The sequence below is a fragment of the Coturnix japonica genome, chromosome 2 (assembly GCF_001577835.2).
Source record: "Coturnix japonica isolate 7356 chromosome 2, Coturnix japonica 2.1, whole genome shotgun sequence".
Taxonomy (NCBI): Eukaryota; Metazoa; Chordata; class Aves; order Galliformes; family Phasianidae; genus Coturnix; species Coturnix japonica.
Window position 1 is genome coordinate 79143481 of NC_029517.1, and position 22855 is coordinate 79166335.

General features: G+C 39.9%; 1 protein-coding gene across 8 annotated transcripts in view; it reads left to right on the forward strand.

Moving 5' to 3' along the window:
* PDE1C (phosphodiesterase 1C) overlaps positions 1 to 22855 on the forward strand; it is a 307971-nt gene that overhangs the window by 252670 nt on the left and 32446 nt on the right. For all 8 annotated transcript variants that reach the window (XM_032442568.1, XM_032442569.1, XM_015855053.2 and 5 more), the window contains 6 exons: positions 2284 to 2384; positions 4098 to 4226; positions 9616 to 9717; positions 10951 to 11071; positions 14155 to 14236; positions 21625 to 21745. In XM_032442568.1, the coding sequence (XP_032298459.1) occupies positions 2284 to 2384; positions 4098 to 4226; positions 9616 to 9717; positions 10951 to 11071; positions 14155 to 14236; positions 21625 to 21745 (656 nt within the window). The remainder of the gene's footprint in view (positions 1 to 2283; positions 2385 to 4097; positions 4227 to 9615; positions 9718 to 10950; positions 11072 to 14154; positions 14237 to 21624; positions 21746 to 22855) is intronic.

The following is a 22855-nucleotide window of genomic DNA, read 5'->3' on the forward strand; positions in this document are numbered from 1 at the left end:
CTATTTCTCTCTCTCTCTCTCTCTTTTTTTTCTTTTTTTTTTTTTTTTTTTTCTTTTTTGTAATTCCACTGTGCAGACCTTATCTTTAGAGGGTTAGTTTTAAGTTCTTTGTGACATATTCTTACTAGCTTTTAAGTGGCAGAGATGGTTCTGGTGTGGTGAAGGTGCTGATGAGTGCCATAATTTTCATGCCTCGATAACCAGTGTGGCTGAGGGAGGTCTCAGCTCAGTTAGAGAAGGTAAACTCTTTCAGTTCATTAGCTTTTCCTCTGCTGTATGGACAACGTTTCTCTGAAATAAAGGGGTCAGCCCAGATTAAGGACAGGTCATTCTGAAGGTGTGTCATGTCAAGCATTAAGTGGCTCTTGCACATTATTAATGCCATTAAATAGAGTCCAGTAACACCTCAGTGGAAGCACATCTTGCAGACAGTTTCTGGGTTCTATTTAGCCAATTCTGCTATATGCAATCCGCCGTAGCATAGGCACTGGGCTTGTTCAGCCTGGAGAAGAGAAGCAGGTGGGGTGACCTCATTGCAGTCTTCCAGTACTTAAAGGGAGCCTACAGACAGGAAGGGAGTCAACTTTTTAAAAGGGTGGATAACGGCAGCACATGGGGAAATGGTTTTAAATTGTAGGAGGGAAGATTTAGGTTCGATGTCAGGGGGAAGTTCTTTACCAAGAGAGTGGTGAGCTGTTGGAACAGGCTGCCCAGAGAGGTTGTGGATGACCCAACCCTGGAGGTGATCAAGGCCAGGTTGGATGGGCCTTGGGCTGCCTGGTCTAGTATTAGAAGTTGAGGTTGGCCACTCTGTTTGTGGCAGGGGGGTTGGAGCTTGATGATCCTCGTGGTGCGTTCCAACCCAAGCCATTTTATGGTTCTGTCAACTTGAAAGAGAATTCCAGAAACAGTTTTTCCAGTTTTTGAGTGCTAAGTTAAGTCAGAGCAAAATTAACAGCCTTGTGTATCCCAGATTCCAGTCGCAGAGAAGCAGAATCAGAAAAACCCACTAAATATGTGTCTTCAGTTATTTTGAGATCTTCATTTTCTTTCATGTGCTACTAGAAATCATGTACCGATTTCTAGTAAATTACCTGTGCCCACCTACTTTTCAAAGTCAACTGCTGCTGTGATGCATCTTTTGAAATGTCAGGGAGGCTCAGGGACCTCTGTCAGAGGGAATCTATCTCTTCAGTATTATGTACGTCTCTCCATAAGTAATGACTCCAACTTATTTTCATGGAAATTCTAACAGCTACGAAGAGCACAGTAACACTGTTTAATGGAGCAAATTCTCAGCTACAAAGCGCTGCTTTTGAAGACAGTCCCCACCATCATTAACTGTGCATTTTCACCAGCAGAGAAGGAGAGTCTGCATGCTTTGCTCAGCTCCAGCAGAGGTGACCCACTGTTGCCACTGCTGAAACCCGCACCACCCATTGCCTCACTGTGCTCACATCCCCTGTTTCACCCCTGTAAGTGTTCAGGAAGTGTTGATGAATGTCTGTGGGTGCCGTTTTTTCTCTGTGAGGGAATTCAGTGATCGAGCTTTTCCTTTTCTTCATGCACACTTCCATGCGAGACACAGAGAATTTGCTCTGCTAGTTCTGGAAATTATTAAAAGCATCTGATAGATTTAGAAATCAAAGTCAAAAGTGATGATCACATTGAAAATATGACTTTGACTAGGTAATTAGGGACAAAAAATAAAAAAAACAACGAGAACAATCTCTGGACTTTATCAGCTATTTCTATGAATTATGAATAACAAGATATATGTCTTTCAGGGATTGACAAAAACTCCTCTGATTAGTGGAAATTGGTGACATTTTTATGTATTTGAGGCTCTGTTACAAAATTGAATCAAGCTGAAAATACATAGCTTTGTGGTATGTGCACACATGCACATGTATTAGTAAGTCATTGAAAAAGATGGGTATTCTTGTGATTTTACTTCTTTCTTCCCAGGATTTTCCTCTTTCTTCCTCACACATTGTTCTTTAAGAAGGGCATCTGTTTCCCCTCACTATGATTTAAGCCTTTTTTTTTGTTGTTCTTGAATCTGCTTTGCTGAAGTTCAGTTTATTTAGATGAAGCATCAGGAAAAGCACTGATTCAGCTTTGGTGTATCAGCCAGATAAATTTGCTTTAAGACAGCTGGAAGGCTGCAGGGGAAAGGCAAGGATGTGCAGCACTGCCTGTCAGCGGGGGATAACTTGCCTTAAAAGACAAAAGCCTGAATGCCTGGGAAAATGATCTGATTGCTCTGTAATTTCTTTTCAGCATTGGCTGACAGAGCTGGAGATCTTCGCTATGATCTTCGCAGCTGCTATCCATGATTATGAACACACAGGAACCACCAACAATTTTCACATCCAAACACGGTGAGGCCATCATAAATCATGAGTGGCTAGGGAAGTTTTTGGAAAATAACAACACATCTACATAGAAAAATGTGGAAGCTTTTGCCTTCAAGTGATGCAGGAGAAAAGTTCACTTCCTTACATAACATTTAATTTTTTCTTACTCAACAGTTTCCAACTGTATGCCTGTATTATAGATTCCTGACCATTGTATCATATTAATAATCAGGAAAAAGGAAGATCTCAAAATATTTCTGTGTGAAATTGCTGAAGACTAATTGTTATACAGATTGATGCATTTCATCAAAGATATAGTTTTGAAGGAGATATTATAATTCAAAGGTTCACCAGTATCTGTATTTGTCAGCATACACCAGCACAACTTATACTGTTCATACTGGAAAAACATATCAGCCGCAAGGGGATATGTTTAGCACTGCCTGTTTGGGAATAAGTCATTGCACTCACATCTTAAATCTTTGTAAATTCCTGGAGAGCAGTCAGCTGGTCACAGACTATACTGGACTGGCATTATTGTTGATCTCAGAGTCTTCTTTTGAGATTGATGGAAGAGAGGCACGAAGAAAATGGCAACACTTGAAAGTGTGCAAATATTGCAAAATGTCCAGCTGCAGTGATAATTGGGCATCTAATGTCTGTGTATTATTCTGATAGTGTAAGTCTACAGGTAGTGCTGACAAACTGTCTAGGTGTCCTTGACTGACATAGCGTACTTGGACACTTCTAAGATGTGTTCTTCTAAGATGCACTGCAGCTTACCCTAAATTAGACATCTGGAGTATGGTAGCTGAATCCTGCTATGTATTGCAGATATACAAAGGCTCCTATGATAGATCACACATTTACTCAAGAAGGTTTTGGAATGCTGGAAGAAACTTCTGAGTTCTACGATAAGCCAGACTCCCCCTTCTTACAGCTTCTTATATGCAAGAATGAGGGATCTGCTCTATTCCCAAAGTAGAAAACAGCTATAGAAAAGTTCAGTTATAGTGCATTCTTTGTGACATTGAACAACAGAGGATCTAAAATGTTGAGGGAGAAAAATTTACACTGCTCCCTGGGAAGCAAGACTGAGAGAGAACTATAATGAATCTTATTCATTCTCTCTTGCCATTAACTTTGAGCAACCATTTTGTCTTCAGAGCAATTGAGCTATCCAGCAATTTCAGATCTATAACATGGAGCCTAAAATAAGGTGTGAAATACTTTTGGTCCTCTACTATCCCACTGGGTTTTGCCCTTCTGTACAGCATAGCTAGGTGCACAGATAACTGAAAGCAGCTCAGTTATGTCTTGCTTACAGCCAATTTGCTATTCTGGGAACAATATAGGAACACACCTCACAATTTCTTACTTGGCTACACTCAGGCTTCAGTTTGAGAGCAATATACACAAGAACTGGAAAGGAACTTTGTGATTCAGCCCTAAATGTACATTATCTCTCTCAGTTAGAAAGCTCTCAGTATCCTTTTCTGATGTAATGTAAGACTAGGTGAGTCTCAGCAGATTAAATAGATTTTGTGGTGAATTTTCATCTTTAGTTTTCTTTTAATGAATAACAGCAATGAATAAAGTGTCACAAGCACTCTCAGAATGCTTATATCTGTGCTGTAGGATCTAACCTCTGTATGCGAGCGAAGAAAAGCTTTTGAATATGAGACACGTTTGATAAGGAAGAAACATAACATTCCTTTGTTTCCTTTTTAATCCTAGGTCAGACTCAGCCATTCTGTATAATGACCGGTCTGTACTTGAAAATCACCATGTTAGTGCAGCATATCGTCTTTTACAAGATGATGAAGAGATGAATATTTTATCTAATCTCTCAAAAGACGACTGGAGGTAAACATGAACATAGTAGCTGCTTCAGAATATTGCACTATCACCACAGACTGTTACTGCTTTGTTTGAATAGGAATACACATCAGCATATATTGCGTATTAACATTTCTGCTGCTACGAGGGGAAAAATAAGCTGTATAAAGTGTTTGACTTGCATATTTCTGTATTTGATTTTCACCTCAGATAGTAGTCAGGCTAGACATTTGTTGCAGTGGATAATAATATACAATTGGACCCCCGTGTAATTTCAGCATCTCATGGAAACACCCTTTGTACACATGTTTGTAAATGAGTGAAGAGGTAGGTTGTTGTTTGTTCATGCAAAATCATAAAGATACCCTTTATCTACTTTGATACTCCTGGAACCTATATGTGGGGTGGAATGAAACTAAGATTTGAGTCCAAGGAGCGTAAATCAGTGTACTATATAAGCCAAAGTGATATAAGAAGCTATAATTTAAATTAAGCTCATGCAACATACAGTTTATGTGTCAGTCCACAATTTGTTTTCTAATAGCACACAATTCAAACTAACGAGGGCTTTTTGTTTTTATAGGGAATTTTGAACTCCAAGGAGTAATATCGTAAGAGTAGCCCTGTCTGACAGACAGAAAGAAATCGTGGTCCATGGTCTTTCTCATAGGAGGGACTTGTAGGATCTTACATGCAGCGCATTGCTTCCCCCATGCACCTGAATTTGATACAGTAATGAGCAGTCAGTTCATCTTACAGGAAACTAGCTTTGCTCAGGGGATTGGCTTGTAGTATGCTGGCCATTGACTGTGCTTCATAACGTCTTTCACCTGCACTTCCTGTTTATTTGACTTGTGGACAGTGATATAATTCTGTATCTGAACAGTGGGAATACAATTTAGGAACTTAAACAGCTGGTTTCAATCAGTGTGAGTGTTGTAGGGCAGCGGCTTGAGAAATTCTGCCTGCTCGAGTATTCTTAGCATGGACAGGAAACGTGAACTGCACTGAGATGTTAAAAATCTATCTATTTATTTATTAGCTACGATTGGTAATGCCTTGTACAGTATTAGCAGCAAATTGCTGCTTCCTTTTGTGTTGGTGGAGGAAACGCAAGGAGCTATCTGATTAGAAATGGCAGCTGTAGAGCCACTGTTTACAAGGATCAGTGGAGCAACTGCTTGAGAATTCTTCATTGTAGGAATGTTGTCTTTAGGAAAGCAGCCTTCTTTGGGGCTTTAAACTGTTTGTGGTTGGATGAAAACTAAATTCAGATGTTTCGTGTTAATTCCCTGGTGTCAAAATGTGTGTTCTGTTGAGGCATTTGTTTAGACTGGAGGTAGTGAAGATTATCACTTCTCCCTTTTATGAAATACTGTATTTGCCTAAATAAAAATACTGTGCTGTTTAGATTGCTTAGTTTTCCTCTCTCAGGTAGGGCTGTATTATTTTGTAGCTGCTGATCAAGCAGCAACTGCAAAATAAAAATCATTATTTCAATGTGCTCTAAAGCCAAATTGAGATTCTTGTGTGCCTTTGCTTTTGACTTTTGAAGGCATTGGAAACATCAGCTAATTTCAACAGGATCTCAGATGCTGAGAAAAGAAAAACACAAAAAATAAGAAACGCAGTTTCTCAGACTGGTACTCAGAAATTGGACTTTCATTATCAGTAGGACTCAAAACATGAAAGGATGCTTTGGAGTACTGTTAGAACATGTCTAGATCTAATATTATTTTTGTAGATGTAGTTGATTAATCATTTTCAGCACAAAGTCCAAATGCTAGCTCTTGGAAATCAAATTCTTAAGTGCTGTTTTGACCTGAGCTCTCATTTCATTTTGACATAATAAATAAGAGAAAACCTGATGATCAGTTCATCACACAATCCTATGTATATGGAGATGGATGGTGGAACTGGGCTTGTTTAACTTGGAAAAGAGAATGCTCTGGGGAGACCCCTTTGTGGCCTTCCAGTCCTTGAAGGGAACGTATAAACAGGAAGGAGAATGACTGTTCACAAGGGTGCATAGTGATAGGACAAGGGGGAATGGTCTTAAACTAAGGCAGGGAAGTTTTGGTTAGATATTGTTACTAAGTTTTGCACACAGGGTAGTCACACGCTGGAACAGGTTGCCCAAGGAGGTTGTGGATGCCCCATCCCTGGAGGCATTCAAGGCCGGGCCGGATGTAGCTCTGGGCAGCCTGGCCTAGTGGTCCTTTTCAATCCAGGCCATTCTGTGATTGTATGATACGTAAGTGGATTTCATCAGTTTTGTGTTGCTTGGTCATCTAGTTCAGGAGTGTATTTGCAGGAAAGAATTACAGGAGATTAGAGCTAGCTGTCACAGCTGGAACAGAAATGTGTATAGGTTTTGTAGGGGAAGCTGATAAGACTGAAAGGGATTGTTTTGGCTACAGCCAAGAAGAAAGATGAATGCTTTCTAGGACTTAAACTGTGTTTTACTCTCCATTTGAAAACTTCTGCTCCTTGTTAAACATTTGAAAGTGAGTTGCATCATTTGATGAATCCCATTTGTGCAAATCATTAGCAAGTAAATGAAGAAACTGTATAAAAAACAGATCACAGTGATTTAAGAAAACAAACTGCAAAGTGAACAGATGCTTTCCAAGATACGACTAAAGATGTATTTTCTGGCTCTGTATTTCATTGCTAATAATTTCCACTCAGTTTATTGAAATAGAGTGTACCTAGTGCAAGCCCTTTACTGTCAAGTACTGGATTAAAAATGCATCTGGAAAATGTTTAACTCTGAAACTCTGAATCAGAATACAACTTCAGGAAGTGACCTTTCATGCAAAACTGATTTTGTCAGTAAAGCTGCTCGGGCTTTTGACCCTCAGATAATTTTGAGTCCTCTTTGTCAATCAGTGTTATTCCAGAGTGCAGTGAGAAACCTGGAATGGTTCTAAATGAAGACAACTTCAGTCAAAGTCTTCTTTTGTACGTAATAGCAGATACATGGCTGCATAATCATGCACTTCTCTTGTGAATTTTTTTCCTCTGTATCCAGGATGGATGCATGCTTATTCTGAATGTTAGAGCTTTAGTGTGTGTCACCCATTGAAAATGTTTCCTAGAAGGTAGCGTCTTTCCTTTATCCATTAATTTTCATGAGAATAAAGACCTGTCCTATGCAAATTGGGTGAAATACCTCACTACAGGAGATCTTACCTAATTCTTAGCATCAGGATTAGGTGATCCAAAGCTGTAATTTTCCTCTCCTTTTCCCTTGTATGCATGGAGATGGGAGCCCTTTGCTAGAATGTAGCTCTGGGGTGAACACTAATAAGGAACAAAGACACATCCAGAAAGATATCCAATAAAATGATGTAATATTCTCTGAGTCATAAGAGGTAAAGGCATGTAGTAGTTATCCTAAAGAGCAAAGAAGGATATTTGACAAATGGAGATCTTTGCAAGTCTTAGAAGTATTTAGATGTAAAGTCATTCAGTGTCTTATACAGCTCAGCAGTACAGCTACCATGCAATTGTGCTTGATGACGGAACTGTGCCAGATACCATGTTTTCATGGGCATCGCCTGCAGGACATTTGTGCAGCAGTAATGAAACAAAATTCACTCCAGGTTTTCCTCTTCTCCAAACTGCTTTTCCTGGCACCTCTCTCTCCACCTAATTGTAGCTTTCTCTAATTCTGCAGGGGCTGTTAAAGGGCATGGAAAAGTTATCTTGGAGTTTATTATCAAATTTGATAACATAGTACTTTTTATTAGGGGTAGGTTATAGATGTGAGAATATAGTGTCTCTGTGGCTCCTGGCCTCTTGCCTTGAGGGAATGGATATCTGCCATGAGATAAAACGTCTAAAAATGTAACAAGTATTAAAATCTCCAGTTAGTCAGACAAGCAGCACGGCCAGATCTGTAAAACAGACTCTGTGTCCACAAGGGATCTTCACTTGAAGGGATTGGTGAGAAAACCCATTCCCAGGACCTTCATATTCTCATAGTGACCTCTTTCACATGATTCTAGTTTTGTCATCACAGACCTTTGAGTCTCGTATAACGATTAACCATTTAGAACACTTGATTTTAATGCATATTGCTCTAATTTATCAGGCTGCTTGCAAAAGCACTATTGAAAATATTTTCAAGTTTGTCTGGAGCACAGAAGTTTCTAACAACGTTGTGGAAAAGTACAGGCTTGATAGATAGCTGTGTCTGTCAGGAATCTGTTGGTTTCCCCATTAAATTATTACTTTGTTGTTGTACTCTTAGCCACATTATGTTATGCTTGCATTTCAGCCCACATTTTCTGTCATCCACATTGGCTTTTGCTTTGTCTTTGGCTTGGAGTACATCGACTTGCTCTCCAGTTCTCGGGATTCCGGTCCTTGTTCCACAATTGTCTTAAGCTGCCAGTTGCTAGCACTTTTGCTAAAAGAAGAAGTTTCTCCTCTCCTGCCTGGTTCCTCTTGTTTGTATTGACAGAGAGGTTTTTGTCACTGGGAATGTACCAGACCAGGGAACTGACCAGGGCCAGCAAAAACAATTAAGCTAAGCTTTTTTCCAATCACCACATAATTTCTCTGAATGCTGTTGGCTATGCAAGTGTTTGTACTTAGGAAGGAGGGAAGGAGGAGGTAGGTGTGCTGTGGGGAGAGTGAGGACAACTGATGCAGTTTTAATGTGTGTGCAGAACTCTTGGGGAGGCATGTTATGTGACACCCATGGGACTGAGTAGGCACCGAGGTCTTGGATCTCTGAGCAGTGGGTGGCCTGGGGCTAGAACTTGAGTACAGCCACTAGAGGCAGGAGAGATATGCCCAAAATAGACCGTCTCCTTTATGAAAGATTCATGGACAGAATGGGAACTTTTATTTTTAAATGAAAACTGGTTCATTTCTGAATCTCCCAAATCCTTAGCTGGTATGCTAACCTTGGGCTATTCTTCTATTAAATCATGAGCAGCTGAACTGAAGAAAGAAAAAAGAAATATATATTATATGTTAGATCAGAGAGCTCTGATATTTTAAGCTTCTAGGACATCCATACTATCTTCAAAGGAATTCCAAACATATCCTGGAAAGTTTGTTTAACAAAAACTTGTGGAGGAATAGTTTGAATGAGTAGTATCAGGGAAGTAGCACAGGTTCTCAGAACTCTTGAATGTATATAAACATTATGTTTACTACAAGATGCTTTTCAACATGTCCTTTTTCCACATGGCTTCATTTGCAGCCCTTCCACTGTTGTGTTTATAGAAAATCATTCATCTTTCTCCCTCAACCTGAAAGAGATATAACAGAAAGATTGATGTAAGAAGTCAGAAATGCTGTTAGCAATTTGCAGATAACAGCTGAAGTTGGAGTGTGTCTGATGCTGGTTTCTGTGTTTCTTTTTCCTTGCTTCTCTCATCGTGATGCCATTCAAAAGGGAGTTCAGGGCTCTGGTGATTGAGATGGTGTTAGCCACCGATATGTCCTGTCACTTCCAGCAAATCAAAGCCATGAAGAATGCTTTGCAGCAGCCAGAAGGGTGAGTCACTTCACAGCACCGTGCACTGAGGGGCTTCATTTCAGCTTCTACATTGCCATCATGTTTAACTTCAAAAGCACCTCACCAAAGGCCCTCACTTTCCTTGATGTGCACCTCAATTCCATTTCTGCTGTTGAATTTTGAATGAATTCTCCTCGGTCTAGTGCACTAGCACTACCTATATACATGCATCTCTATTCTGTGCTGGAGGACCAAAGCTTGCAAAGGTCTCTATGTTGGGGTAAGCTTCCCTGGTCATTTTCCTTAGCATAACAGGGCAACATTAAGGACACAATCCAACTGAACTATCTCTACCAATTGTAGAACTCAAGGATCTACAAAAGGCAATCAATGCATTGTCTTTCTGCAGATGGTAGCAGCTGCCACCATGGCAAGGGGCCTGCTCCATAACAAGGGGAAACACAAAAAACAATCCGAGATGAATCAAGGGAAGGACTGGAAAATAATAGATGGAACATTATAGGAAAGGCCTTTTTTTCACAGTATACCAGTAGGAGTTGTAATATGTTGTCCACAGTCTTCTCCATAAAGTTCCCATTATGCTATTCTTAGTGATGGTCTTTTCTTTTTTTCCACTCTGGACACAGATCTGTCCAGCACCCTCCAGAATTATATCTATCTCAGATCAGAGTGTGGCTCACCACTCAGTCCTGTCAGAAGCTACAGCCCTTCCAACTATTTCAGGCAGTCAAAAGCTGGAATTAAAAACTGAAATTATTCACCCCAAGTAAACATTATTTACTGAGTTCTTGGGCTAGCCCCTCAGGTTATAGTCTTAAGAAACTGCCAGCTTCATTCCAGTTTTCTAACAGTGAACCATACTTACTGTGCAAAGTCATTAGTGTCCCTGCGAGCAGATCTTGTTTACTACAGTAAGATGATAGGGAGTAAATTCTCTTCTGACCTGCATAAAATGCAGCCCAGATAAAATAGGGAGCATAGTGACTATTCAGGTCTGATTGTAAAAAGAAGTGAGCCTGGAAAGGAGCTCAGCAAAGCTGAACAAAGTTTATCTTTATAATTTATACTTCTTAATGTCTTTGTTACAGTAGGAATGGTGAATGTTGGAGAAATCAGTTAACCCTTCACAGTTGTCAGGTTTTATGAACACAGAAATTCTCTATTAATATCCTAGCCTTACTTTGGGAGTTTTTTTGTCATTCTCCACTACAAGTGCAGGCAGTTAACATGTTTGATCCTTTGGATTTTCAGAATTGACAAGCCGAAAGCCTTATCACTGTTGTTGCATACAGCAGATATCAGTCATCCAGCCAAGGCCTGGGACCTTCATCACCGCTGGACCATGTCACTGCTAGAGGAGTTCTTCAGACAGGTAAAGCTGGGGAATTCCTCTGTGTTTTGGCATCTCAGGGGATTGGGCAAGTAAGAAAATGTGAACGTGTATTTTCTTTATTCTCTGATTTTCTCAAGAGCATCCTAAATGGTAGGAACCTTTTTTGTTTGATACAGTAGCACTGCCTACCAAGTATCTCTTGGAAAGGCAGTGTCTGATACGCTGCCTGTAGATGGCAGTATTACCTGCATAGGAGAAGTTCTAATTTGGGATGGTAAGCCAGGCTAACTACTTTTATGGAATCAGTACATGTTTATAACTTGCAAAAGATAGAAAATATGATGTTCTGCTTGTCTATTAAACCATAGAAAACACATTTATGTAGTTACATTTTATAAAGCTGTACCTATATTGTTGGGGTAGACATAAAAAAATCCATTACCCTTACCTTTGATGAAGTGAACTGCTCTAGCTTATATCTCTTAATGGGCATCCCATTGACAGATCCGCAAATTTAGACAAATCATTAAAGACTGTGTGATAACTACAGTCTTCCCAAGTGGCCAGTTAAAAGCATGTAAATAGCTGCTTAAACAACAAAAAAAGAAGTAAAAGTAAACAAAGCACTGAAGAGTATGAAGATGCTTTTCACAAATATGGATTACTAAACTACTCAGAAAATTAAGTGCTTAATTTTTCTCCAAACTTCTGTAACTTTGTGATTTGCACTAAATCTGAGTGCAAAAAAAAAAAAAAAAAAAAAAACAAACAAAAAAACCCACAAACAAGCCAAAAAGCCAATTTTTAACAAGTATTTTGAATGGCATCTGCTTTTAAAGGCATTATGGGAGTCCCTTCTTAATAAGGACATTGCAAAAAATTGCTTTGAAATTTAAATTTGTTTCTCAAAGCAAGAATGGGTTTACTGGGTGGAAGAAGGAAAATCGTGCCTGCTTGGTTTACATGAGCCATGATTACATGAGCCTTCTGTGTGGTTGTTGAGATGGTGTTAGCCACTGATATGTCCTGTCACTTCCAGCAAATCAAAGCCATGAAGAGTGCTTTGCAGCAGCCAGAAAGTTGAGTCACTTCACAGCACCGTGCATTGTGTTACCACACAGAAGGCTCATGCAAGGAGGATGATTTTCACAAACACTTTAGGAAATCTCTGCCACTGGGCTTGCTTATTCTCTTATAGCTCAGAAAGATCTGATAAAATATACCATTGCTGTGTACCCTTTTATGACTCAGAGGGAATTAAGATTAGCTGGATGTAAGAATTCAAAAAGGCCAGGGTTGGATCTGCTTTACAAGTGCAACGAAGACAAAATCATTTTATGTTTTCACAAGGACAGTCGAACAATAAATCGTGCTTCAATTCTGAATGACAGATGCATCCATACTTAGATAAAGCATTACATGAAACTTGTATTCAAGTTCTACATTCCTTTTGGGGAAAAAACTTTACTCTTACCATGAAAAGTAGACTTGTTCATTGAAGTTAGTAGATAAATACATACATCTCTGCCTGGTAGCAGAAGAGCAACATGCACTCTTCTCTGTGTATGAGCTGAAAAGTGCCACTAACCAGAGACCATGGGACTAAGAAAGTAGGCTGGTTTCAGTTTAGATATTTATTTCTTTATGCTACTGAAGTGCAGATTCTCTTCCACTTTTTCTGCTGAGTGTGTTATGAGGCATGAAGACTCACTTAACCTGAATCAGTACAGGTTTCTAATGCTCTTGGTTTCCAGTTCCACAGTGATTTGACACCCGTCTTCCTGCATGAACTACACATGTTTGTAGATGTTAATGCTAATTCTGAGTGCAATTTTTGTTGACTGATATTCAGCAGCTGGTGTAAAGATCTCATAAAAGAAATATCTTGCATGTTTTACTTGGCGATTTAGCTCTCCATGAAAGATCTGCCTGTACAGCTTAGAAGTCATGTATGTCTTTGAGCAGTCAGGAAGGCTGTTAGGGGCTCTGTGCTAAAGTGCTGGGGTTTGTAAGAGGCAGAAGGATTAAGAGAAAACTGATGGTTAGAAAAGAGCTGGCACTGAAAAATGCTTTTCCTGAGAGGTGTGGCAGACACGGTAGGATAAGGTTATTTCAGAATATTTCTGTGTTTGGTTTCTGGCTTACGCTGAAGTTTGTACAGCTCTAACAGAACTTACTCCTTATGTACATTGTAATAATAACAAAGAAAAACCCATTCAGTGCCTCTTATGGCTACAGTTTTTCTCTAATTTGTTTGCTGGCTATTTTGGCTTCCATTTGACATTAGTCAGAATAATGGCATGAAGTTCAGCACAGTTAAAGTGAGTTGCTGATTTAAGGAATTGGTTCTCTGGTACATTTAACAGACTATTTAAGTTTGAATGTTCACTGGGGATTACTGCAACTGTCATCATATGTATCCTATCAGCCTCAAGTGATTTATAATAGTGTGACTGAAGCAAGCTTGGTGTAAATATGCAGCTTAAATGACTGGAATAAATGGGTATATAACACTTGATCTTCCACACCATGTTGTGATGTTAGGAAAGGACTGACAGTTCTGAGGTCTGGAAAGCATGTTTGTACCTTTATTCTTTTGCTCTTACGTGAAATGTTAACAGTATCAGTGTTTCCTTTGGACAAAAAATACAGTCTGTATCTGGCCAGCCACGACCTGTGAATTCCTTATCTAAAGACAGGATAAAAAGCCATGAAAGAACATGCAAATACTGAAGGATCCATCATGATACTGACGTTTTCTCATGAAAGTTTTATTCCAAGGATGGTGTTCTGTTGAGTTTTCCAGAGAGCTCCAAAGAGAATCATTCCTGAGTACAAGAGGGTGCTTACTTAGTGCTTGGAAGTACGAAGCAGACAGGGAAAGCTATGAGACAGGATTCACTGGAGTCAAAGTGCTTGATGCTCAATGTTCTCCTTGGACCATAACTTTTCCAGCCAGACTCAATTCTCCATAAACAATTTGTGTTTAAAAAAACATGCATATACAAAATTTACTTAACTAAAGAAAGTAAAATGCGTTACTTTTACATCAGTGACCTAAGATATCAAAGTTCAATGCCTTGTTCTAATTTATTCTCTTTTTTTATTCTTTTTTTCTTCAGGGTGACAAAGAAGCAGAACTAGGGCTTCCCTTCTCTCCATTGTGTGACCGCAAGTCCACTATGGTTGCTCAGTCTCAAATAGGTATGTCCTTTTTGGTGCACTGTAAGTAGCATCTTAAAAACAAAACTTAGAATCATAGAATCACCAAAGTTGGGAAAGACCTCCAAGATCATCCAGACCAACCATCCAGTTATCACCAGTATTTCCCACTAAATGTCCCTCAGTACAACATCTTAAACTCCTCCAGGGGTGGTAACTCCACCACCTCCCCGGTCAGCTTGTTCCAGAGCCTGACCACTCTTTCAGAGAAGTTTTTCCTAATGTCCAACCTGAATCTCTCCTGATACAATTTGAGGCCATAAAAAATGTCTCCCTGTGGGACGAAGGTTACAGTGATCTCTCACCATTTGAAAACTGTTTATAGAGAAGAAGTAATAAAGTGCATTGGTATTTTTTCCAGATAAACAATTCTAAGCTGAGGAGCCATTAAATTTATGGCAGTTTCCTTGCGGTAGTTGAGTTCCCTCTGATGTGACTGCAGAGCTGGCTGCAGTGGTGCAGTGCCCAATTATGACATTACTCTGTGGTTTACTGAGCACTGGATGCAAGGCGTGCATGGCATAGTGTTGTGAGTTTTCTCAGAGGATATAAACATGTCAGTCTTTTTGATGACCTGGGCTAAAACAGTTGTATTTTTCCTTTTTTTGTTTTTTCACTTATTCTCCCCACCCTTTCCCTCTCAGTGCTCAAAGCCAATCGTTATTTTGCACAGAAGCCACAAGAAATAGCAAACCATTTCCAACTCCATTCAGAAGTAGAGATCTTTTTACAGACTCACTAATAGTTCTTTTTCTGTCTCTTGCAAAATCACGGGGTTGCAGAATGGCTGAGGTGGGAAGGAGCCATCTGGGTCCATCTGGCCCAACCTCTGCTCAAGCAGGAACATTAAGAGCAGGTTTCCCAGGACCACATCTAGATGATTTTTGAGAGGGGACTTCAAAACCTCTCTGGGCATCCTATTCCAGTGCTCCATCACCTGCACAGTTAAAAAGTGCTTTCAGATGTTCCGATGGAATCTTTTATTTTCCCAGTGTGAGCCTCCTGTCCTGGCACTGGGCTTCACTGAAATGAGCCTGGTTCTATCCAGTTTGCACTCTCCCTTCAGATGTTCATAGACATTTTTAAGATCTCTCCTGAGCCTTCTACAGACTGAGTAGTCCCAATTCTCTCAGCCTTTCCTCATAGCAGAGGTACTCCAGTCCCTTGACTATCTTGGTGACCCCATGTTGGACTCTTTTCCAGTATATCTCCATTTCTCTTGTAATGGGAGGCCCAGAAGTGGACACAATAGCAAGGGCACATTGCTGATTCATGTTCAGCTTGGCGGTCACCAGGACCTCTCGGTTCTTATCTCCAGAGCTGGGTGCCTGGAATTGTTCCTCTTCCACAGGAAAGATGTGGAGCTTTTGGGTAGGGTCCAGAGGAGGGCCATGAGGATGATCAGAGGACTGGAGCACCTCTCTCATGAAGACAGGTTGAGGGAACTGGGCTTGTTCAGTCTGGACCTGAGAAGACTCCAGGAAGACCTCACTGTGTACTTCCAGTATTTAAAAGAAGATTATAAACAGGAGGGGAATAAACTTTTTACACATGTAGATAGTGATAGAACAAAGGGGAATGGTGTTCAACTAAAGGAAAGAAAATTTAGATGAGATGTCAGGGGTAAGTTTGTTGAGGAGCTGGAACATGCTTCCCAGAGAGGTTATGGATGCCCATCACTGGAGGCATTCAAGACTAAGCTGGATGGAGCTGCTGGCAACTTGATTTACTGCTTGATCTACCAGTTGGAAATCGTGCCTGTGGCAGAGGGTATGGAACTAGATGATCTTTGAGGTCCCTTCCAGTTCAAGTCGTTCTATGATTCTGCTAGACAGGAGGTGCAGGGCTTCATGAGGTTCTTGCCAGATCACCTCTTCAGCCTGTCACGATTCTTCTGGATGGCTGGGTAGCCCTCTGGTGAGTCAGCCACTCCCTCCAGTTTTGTGTCATCTGTGAATTTACTGAGAGTGCTCTCTACCCAAATGTCTCCTACAATTATGGAAAGAAAAGTAGGAGGGGGAAGCAACAAGCCTGATACCTGGGGAGCAGTCAAGAGGAGTTGATTGAAGTAGACATGTTCAGCAGGTTAGGAGCAAAAAAAAGAAAAAAAAAGAAAAAAAAAAAAAAAAAGAGACAACTTAAAAAGAAAAGGTGGATTTATGGATAGATATTTATACCCACAAAGCTGGTGAAAAATGTTATCTGTCCATGACTGGAGAACAGGGTGCCAAATGGAAGAAGACAGATAATGCTGACTCCCAGCGTAAGGGAACTGAGTCCGGAAACAGAAAGAAAACAAATGTATTCAAGGAAAACAATCAAGAGAAGAATTTGAAGTACAAAATTTTTCGTCTGTCTCCTGAGCTGGCCAAAGAACAAAACAAATATATCCCCAGACTTAGGAAAGTACAGTTCTCATCTTTGGCTCAAAGCTGTTTCTTGTTTCAAATGATTTCACTGTTCTCGTTAGGCAAGCCATTCCCTTAGTGAACTTCATTCCAGATTTTTCTGTGTCTGCAAGCTTAGGCAGTTCATACAACAATCTGAACTTGAAAAGCCCAAACTGGCTGCCAGATTTCTAGAGTGTACTCCCCTGAAACAGTACCCCAGAAAGGTGTGTATATGTGTACAGCACAACACAACCCCTGAGAAGACTTGTGTTTTGCCAGTGGCTGAGTGGAGGGAGGCAAGGGCAGACTTAAAGAGCTTCAGTATGAGCTAAAACCCATGCTGAAGATTCCTGGGCAGACTATGCCTGCTGCTATGGGAGAAGATGACCCCTCTGTGGCTAGTGTGGAGGAAAAGACACATTTGGACTTCCCTTTCACACTGGTTCTAGCAGCTTTCAGATATGTCCCTCACACCTTACTGGGAAGAGGAGCTTTTCTTCCTACATGTTCCCTTCTGCACTCTGGTTTAGGGTCTCAGTGTGCTTAGAAAACAATTTGCCTTGTCCTCCTCTTCCACGCTTTTTTACTCCAGAAGGCCAGGAGTGCCAAGAAAATTCTGTACTACTGATGCATTTGTGTCAAGCCACTGCAAAATTAATGATGAATTAAACCATCACCAGGATAATTACACTTTATAAAGTAGCACTCCGTCAGTGTGAAATGCAGCCTTCTTTAGTTAAATGCTATTAGTCACTATATGTTTGTGTGTGGTTTTGTAATCTACTGACACTAATGGGCCGTTGTTCATAGGTCTTGGCTTCTCACTTAAAGTTTTCATTTCTTGGTCTGCTCTGTATATTGGCATTATCTGTCTGTAACACCTCCCTGATTAGACCAAAATGTCTTACATTTTCTGCCTATCTGCTGAGCCGGGGCTTTCAAAGTTGTAAGAGATTCTCTGATTCTCAGAGAAATAATCTGATCCTATTCATTTATTTATTTGATCAACAGTCTCAACAGGTTGTTCCCTGGATTAGTAAGTACTGCATTTCTTTGCAGAAGCAAGTTCCTCTTGAATTCCAAATCATGCAGTGAGAAGCTGTGAGTTTCTACAAATAAAACAAGCAAGCAAACAAAAACACATATACTTTTAAAAACAGAATTGTGCTATTGGTTTTTCCAGGGACAGAGCCTAGAAATCCTGTTCTGGTGGCTTGGCTTGTTTGTAGTTGCTGGTTTGCTGCTGAAAGTTGAGTGCAGATACTACAAAAAGTGGGCAAGCATTTTTATTAATGAAGAGATTTCACAAATGCAGACAGAAGGTTTTCCAGCACACACTCTTTCCATAAAAATGAAGCAAAAATTTCCTCAAAGCAAAGATTGTCTCATTCTTTTGTTTCTTTACTTTGTGGAACAATTTTTTAGTATTAAAACTAATACATTTTTAAAAACAAATATCAAATAAGGAACCTTAGTTGTAAAACCTACTAATGCTAGCGATCAGTTTATTATCCTTTTTCTCCCTCAATAAAATTGATTTTGGTAAATATTTCTGTACCCTACTGAGGTACAAGAGATCATGAGAGATTCATGTGCCAAAGTCAGGCTGCTGACCAGAGTGGGGAAGGCAAACATGAATATTGGGAGTTAAAACTACTCTCTTTCTCAGACTGTGGAAAGCTTCTCTGATGAGAGGTAAAGCTCAGTTGCAGCCAGTAAATGTCAGAACATCCTTTTATTTTTGTCCATTGGCAATCAAGAAAGAAAATTACAGCTTCAGAAAACATTGTATGAAGGCTAAGAAGTTAATGTTTCTGGTTTATTGGTTTCTTTGCTTGTGTTGTGGTGGGCTTTAGGGAAACAATTTTATAGCTAGTGTTGGCTGTGGTTGGGTTCTCAGGTGGAACAAATGAATTCTAGATGCCTGGAATCATCTCCTCAGTATGCAGTGGCAATTGATAAAATCATCCTAGTCGCTGGGGTACAGAAATATTTACTTCACTTGTTCCATTGACAAAGAAAGAAGATGATGAATTGGTCATAGGCTACATCATTAATAAGTTTTAAATCCAGGTTAATTATTTTTTATTTAAATCACAGTGTCTTTGGGTAAGAAGAAGGAGAATAGGAAGGGTGGTTTGGGATTGTAGTATAAATTACATCCACTGTTTGGTCTCTGTAAATGTTCAGCAAGTGTTGATGAATGTTAGCGTGTGCTGTTTTTTTTTCCACGTGGAAGAATTTGGTGATACAGCTTTGCTTCATGCACACTTCCATGTCAGACGCCATCTGCTGCCATCTGTCCCAAGGGAACAAATTTCAACAGAATATTGATTGGAAGGTTCAATCCCTACTGCCGTACCACCAACATCTGCCTTTGACGTGGGCCAATGTAATTAATAAGAGGCATTACTTTTGGATCAGCCCCTGTAATAAAGTCCCACATTTTGTTTTTATGACAGCAAGATAAGTTTCTCAATACTATTATAATACCCCTTTAAAATTACATAATTTAATAACTTATTCAGTCTACAAGGAACAGGGGAAAATACCATATGCACTCTGCTTCAGTACAGAAATGACTTTACTACCCTTGTTCACCTACTTCAATCCTTTGTGGCACCTCAATCTCCATCTGTTACTAAGACTTCTCCCAGGGAAAGCTTATTTCTTAGATCCAATGCTTAAGACAAGACCTTGTGTTTGTGCACTAATGTCGAGTATCTCAGCAAGTGATACTCGCCCAGTTGCTGAAGTTAGTGAACCAGTCATGCATGTGATATCAGAGAGTTGCATTGATTACTTGGATTTCTTTGGTCACTAAGAAGTTAAAAAAAAAAAAAAAAAAGTTGGAGTGAATGAGATTAGAAGAGATGCAGAGGCAGGCTAACACTCCACACACACAAATGAAATTCTCAGTATCCTCAGGGTTCCTGTGGCACACTGTTCTCAGTCAGCACAATTTGCAATGTTTTTAAAAACTGTATGAAGTTTCCTAGGCTCTACTGTGTTACGATCTAGCACACTGTTTCCCACTGTAGCTTTATACTGCATGCATTTTTTATTAACAGTGTGAGGGGAAAGGTGGTATTTTCCCTTAAGTTAGCATAAGACTTTCTCAGAGTTATGGAGGCACATGGTTCGGATGCTTGTGTAAGACTGAAGGTTCAGTAATGCATGATTTTTTCTCAAATATACAAAAGATTAGTATGATTTCTGAGAACTTGGAAATAATGTTTTTAATTATGCTGGGTATGAAAATACAGTTCATTGTCTGACATTTTAGAAGTATAGAAAAAATCAGGCAAATCTGTCAAGGGAAACAGAAGTATGCTCAACTGCCTTGCACTCTTGTTATGTATAAAAGCATCTGTAAATTCAGGTGCCTGGCCCATGAAATATCTTCTTCCTTTACTGTTATCACCCACAATCGCCAGAGTCTGCCGTAACATACATTTATAATTGAATGAATGATTAGTTAATAGTTAACAATTACAAAATCATTAAAAATGTGGCTTGATAATCTTTTCCAAGAACATCTGCTTCTTTGTGATAATTTCATAGAAAATTCTCAGGCAAATCTCAAACCAGAGGTGATCTCAGGACCATTCAGTAGCAAATTAGGGAAGTGTATTTTATAATGACGTGTTAAAATACATGTGGATGGACTGAGGAAACTGCAGTTTGCATAGACTATGGTGGAGTTCAGTATGATTTACAATGGAATGAGGATTCTGATAGTCCCTATTCAGCTTTATTTGAGCATCACTGGGAGATTCAAATAAAGAAAGAATTAATATTATTAAGAATAAGTTCACTCCAGGGCAGGGCTGCAAACTTCAAAATGTCTTACTCTTCTTGTTGTGGGACTGCAGAACAGGGCTAGAATGGAGATAATTTGGAAGTGTAATAGCTGGTTCATAGACATACATAACAGTAGAGCAAAAACTGATGCTTTATTCCCTAGAGTTAACACAGGATAGAAGACCATTGCCTGAACCATTTTTCTTATCACAGTCATCAACTTTGGCACATTCATCCACTGTAGAATGAAATAAACATACTGCAACTTCTCATACATCAGTAGCCACTGAAAGCCCAGTACTCAATTTCAGGTCCCAAATGGAAAGGCTTGAATCCTCATGAGCCTTGGGAGATACTAAGGACTTTTCTCCTCCCTTTGCTTTCTCTCCCTTCCCTTTCCTTGCCCTCCCTCTGTTCTTTTCTTTTTTGACTACCTAGAACCCTAGGAACTGTGCTAACGTGAACATAGGAAACAGCCCTTTGCTTCAGCAGGGATTTGTGGCAAGGCCTTTCACTTTCATATTTTCCCTGTGCTACTTGGATTATCGCACGTCTCATGAATTTATGGCCACAGGGCCCTCCAGTTTGCCCTTCCCAACATTCACATCAGAGTTGTGTCCGTCTCTGCTAAAATGTGTACTGAAGTAGAAATGATTTGGTCCTTGATCTTTTACTTATGTGAAAAAATAGGGAGAGTAAGAATCAGTAAGAACATGCTGGGTGAACACTGAGAATATTCACAGCAACCTACTGGTATGCAGTAGGGGAAGTGTGTGCGTAACTTCACATCAATGTAGCTTAATAGTATTATTCCCATAATATAAATTTTTAGAGGTTTTGTTTTTGAAAAGTTGAACTAAATCCATCAGGAATTTGGCTTAAATGTCATACTTTTGATGTAAAACAAATTCTGATGCATCTATTTGTGTTCTGATTTGCAACAGTTTCTTTCTAGTGTTTAAGGAGGTACTTTTTTTGCATTCTATACCCAGGTTCCTGAGTCAGGGATTTACATGTAACTCCATTTTCACTGTGTAGTGTTTGCTGATTCTTCATTCAGTGCAGTCTGATTTTTTAGCTCTGTCCTTTAGAATGAGTTCGTCTGAGATCGCCGATGCAGTAACTTCACATAAATCATTATTTCACCTTCTTGACTGTGCTTGCATTTCTGCTCAGGTTTCATTGATTTCATCGTGGAACCCACTTTTACTGTGCTGACTGATATGACTGAGAAGATTGTGACACCGCTCATAGATGAAGCTTCCCGTTCTGGCATGTCTGGGTTCAGACGTTCCAGGTGAACAACCATGTGTCCTCTCCCTTCAGGGCATGTGTTGCTTTTGCATCCAGGTCCCCCAGTGAATGTCATAGTCTGTGTCCACATCCATCCCTTCACAATGTATGTCAGCCATGTACTGTAAAGCTTGCTATCCACATTGCCAGCACAACAGCTCACCTAGTGATGTGATTGTTTTGAAGGGAAAGCCCAGCTGAAGGCAGGGCAAAGAGGGAAGCTGGCATGAAATTGAGCCAAGCCTCCAAAGGCAGTGAAGGCAAGTGAGTGTAGCCATGTAGTTGGGTGAACTTAAGTGCTCTTTCAGTCATTAATGCCAAAACAGAAGGTAGGTAGTGTTATTGAGAAGCACTCATTTCTAGGAATATGTCTGGAAGTAAAAAAACATTGTAGTTACAGAGGATTCGGAAGTATAAAAACACTTATTCAGAGTTATTAAAATGTGTGAATTATCACCAGAATTCATCTGGAGCTTGGATATAAGCAGTCTTGGCCCATTCATCCCATTCTGCCATTGTAGAGAATCTGCTACTTCAGTAATGTAATGGACAAGGCATGTCTTGAGATTCAGGTGCCACATGATTTGCACTGCTTAGAGTGGAGCCTCCAAATCAAGATTTCCTCTCCTAAGTGAATTCTTTATTCTTGGACTGTTGCATGCAGGGCAACTATCTTTCTGTGACAATTATCTTGATGCCTTTAGTAAAATGTGTGCTATGAGATGCCTGTCCTTGAAAGAAAACTGCTAGGTCTGTAACTGAAATGAGTGCCTCATTTCAGCTTTAGATGAGTTTGTCATACCCTGGACAGAGGCTGGTGTACAGCAGTTCTGTGTCTAATGGCTCCAAGTGGTGAATTTTAGGACATTCCTTTGACATTTCTAGGTTTGTCTGACTCTCCAATTGATGCTAAGGGACTGGAGATTCACAACAAAGAATCACTTTCTACGGTTCTCTAAGAAACCATGTCCACCAGCGAACAGGGATAAAAGAGCTGTCCTTTATTTCTGTTCGCTGGTTCAGATTGTGCTGCTTGCTTTAACATTGGTTGCTGTGGGGTTGGATGGAGGGAGGGAATTATGAAGGATTTAGAGTTTTCTTTCTTTTTTGTGTG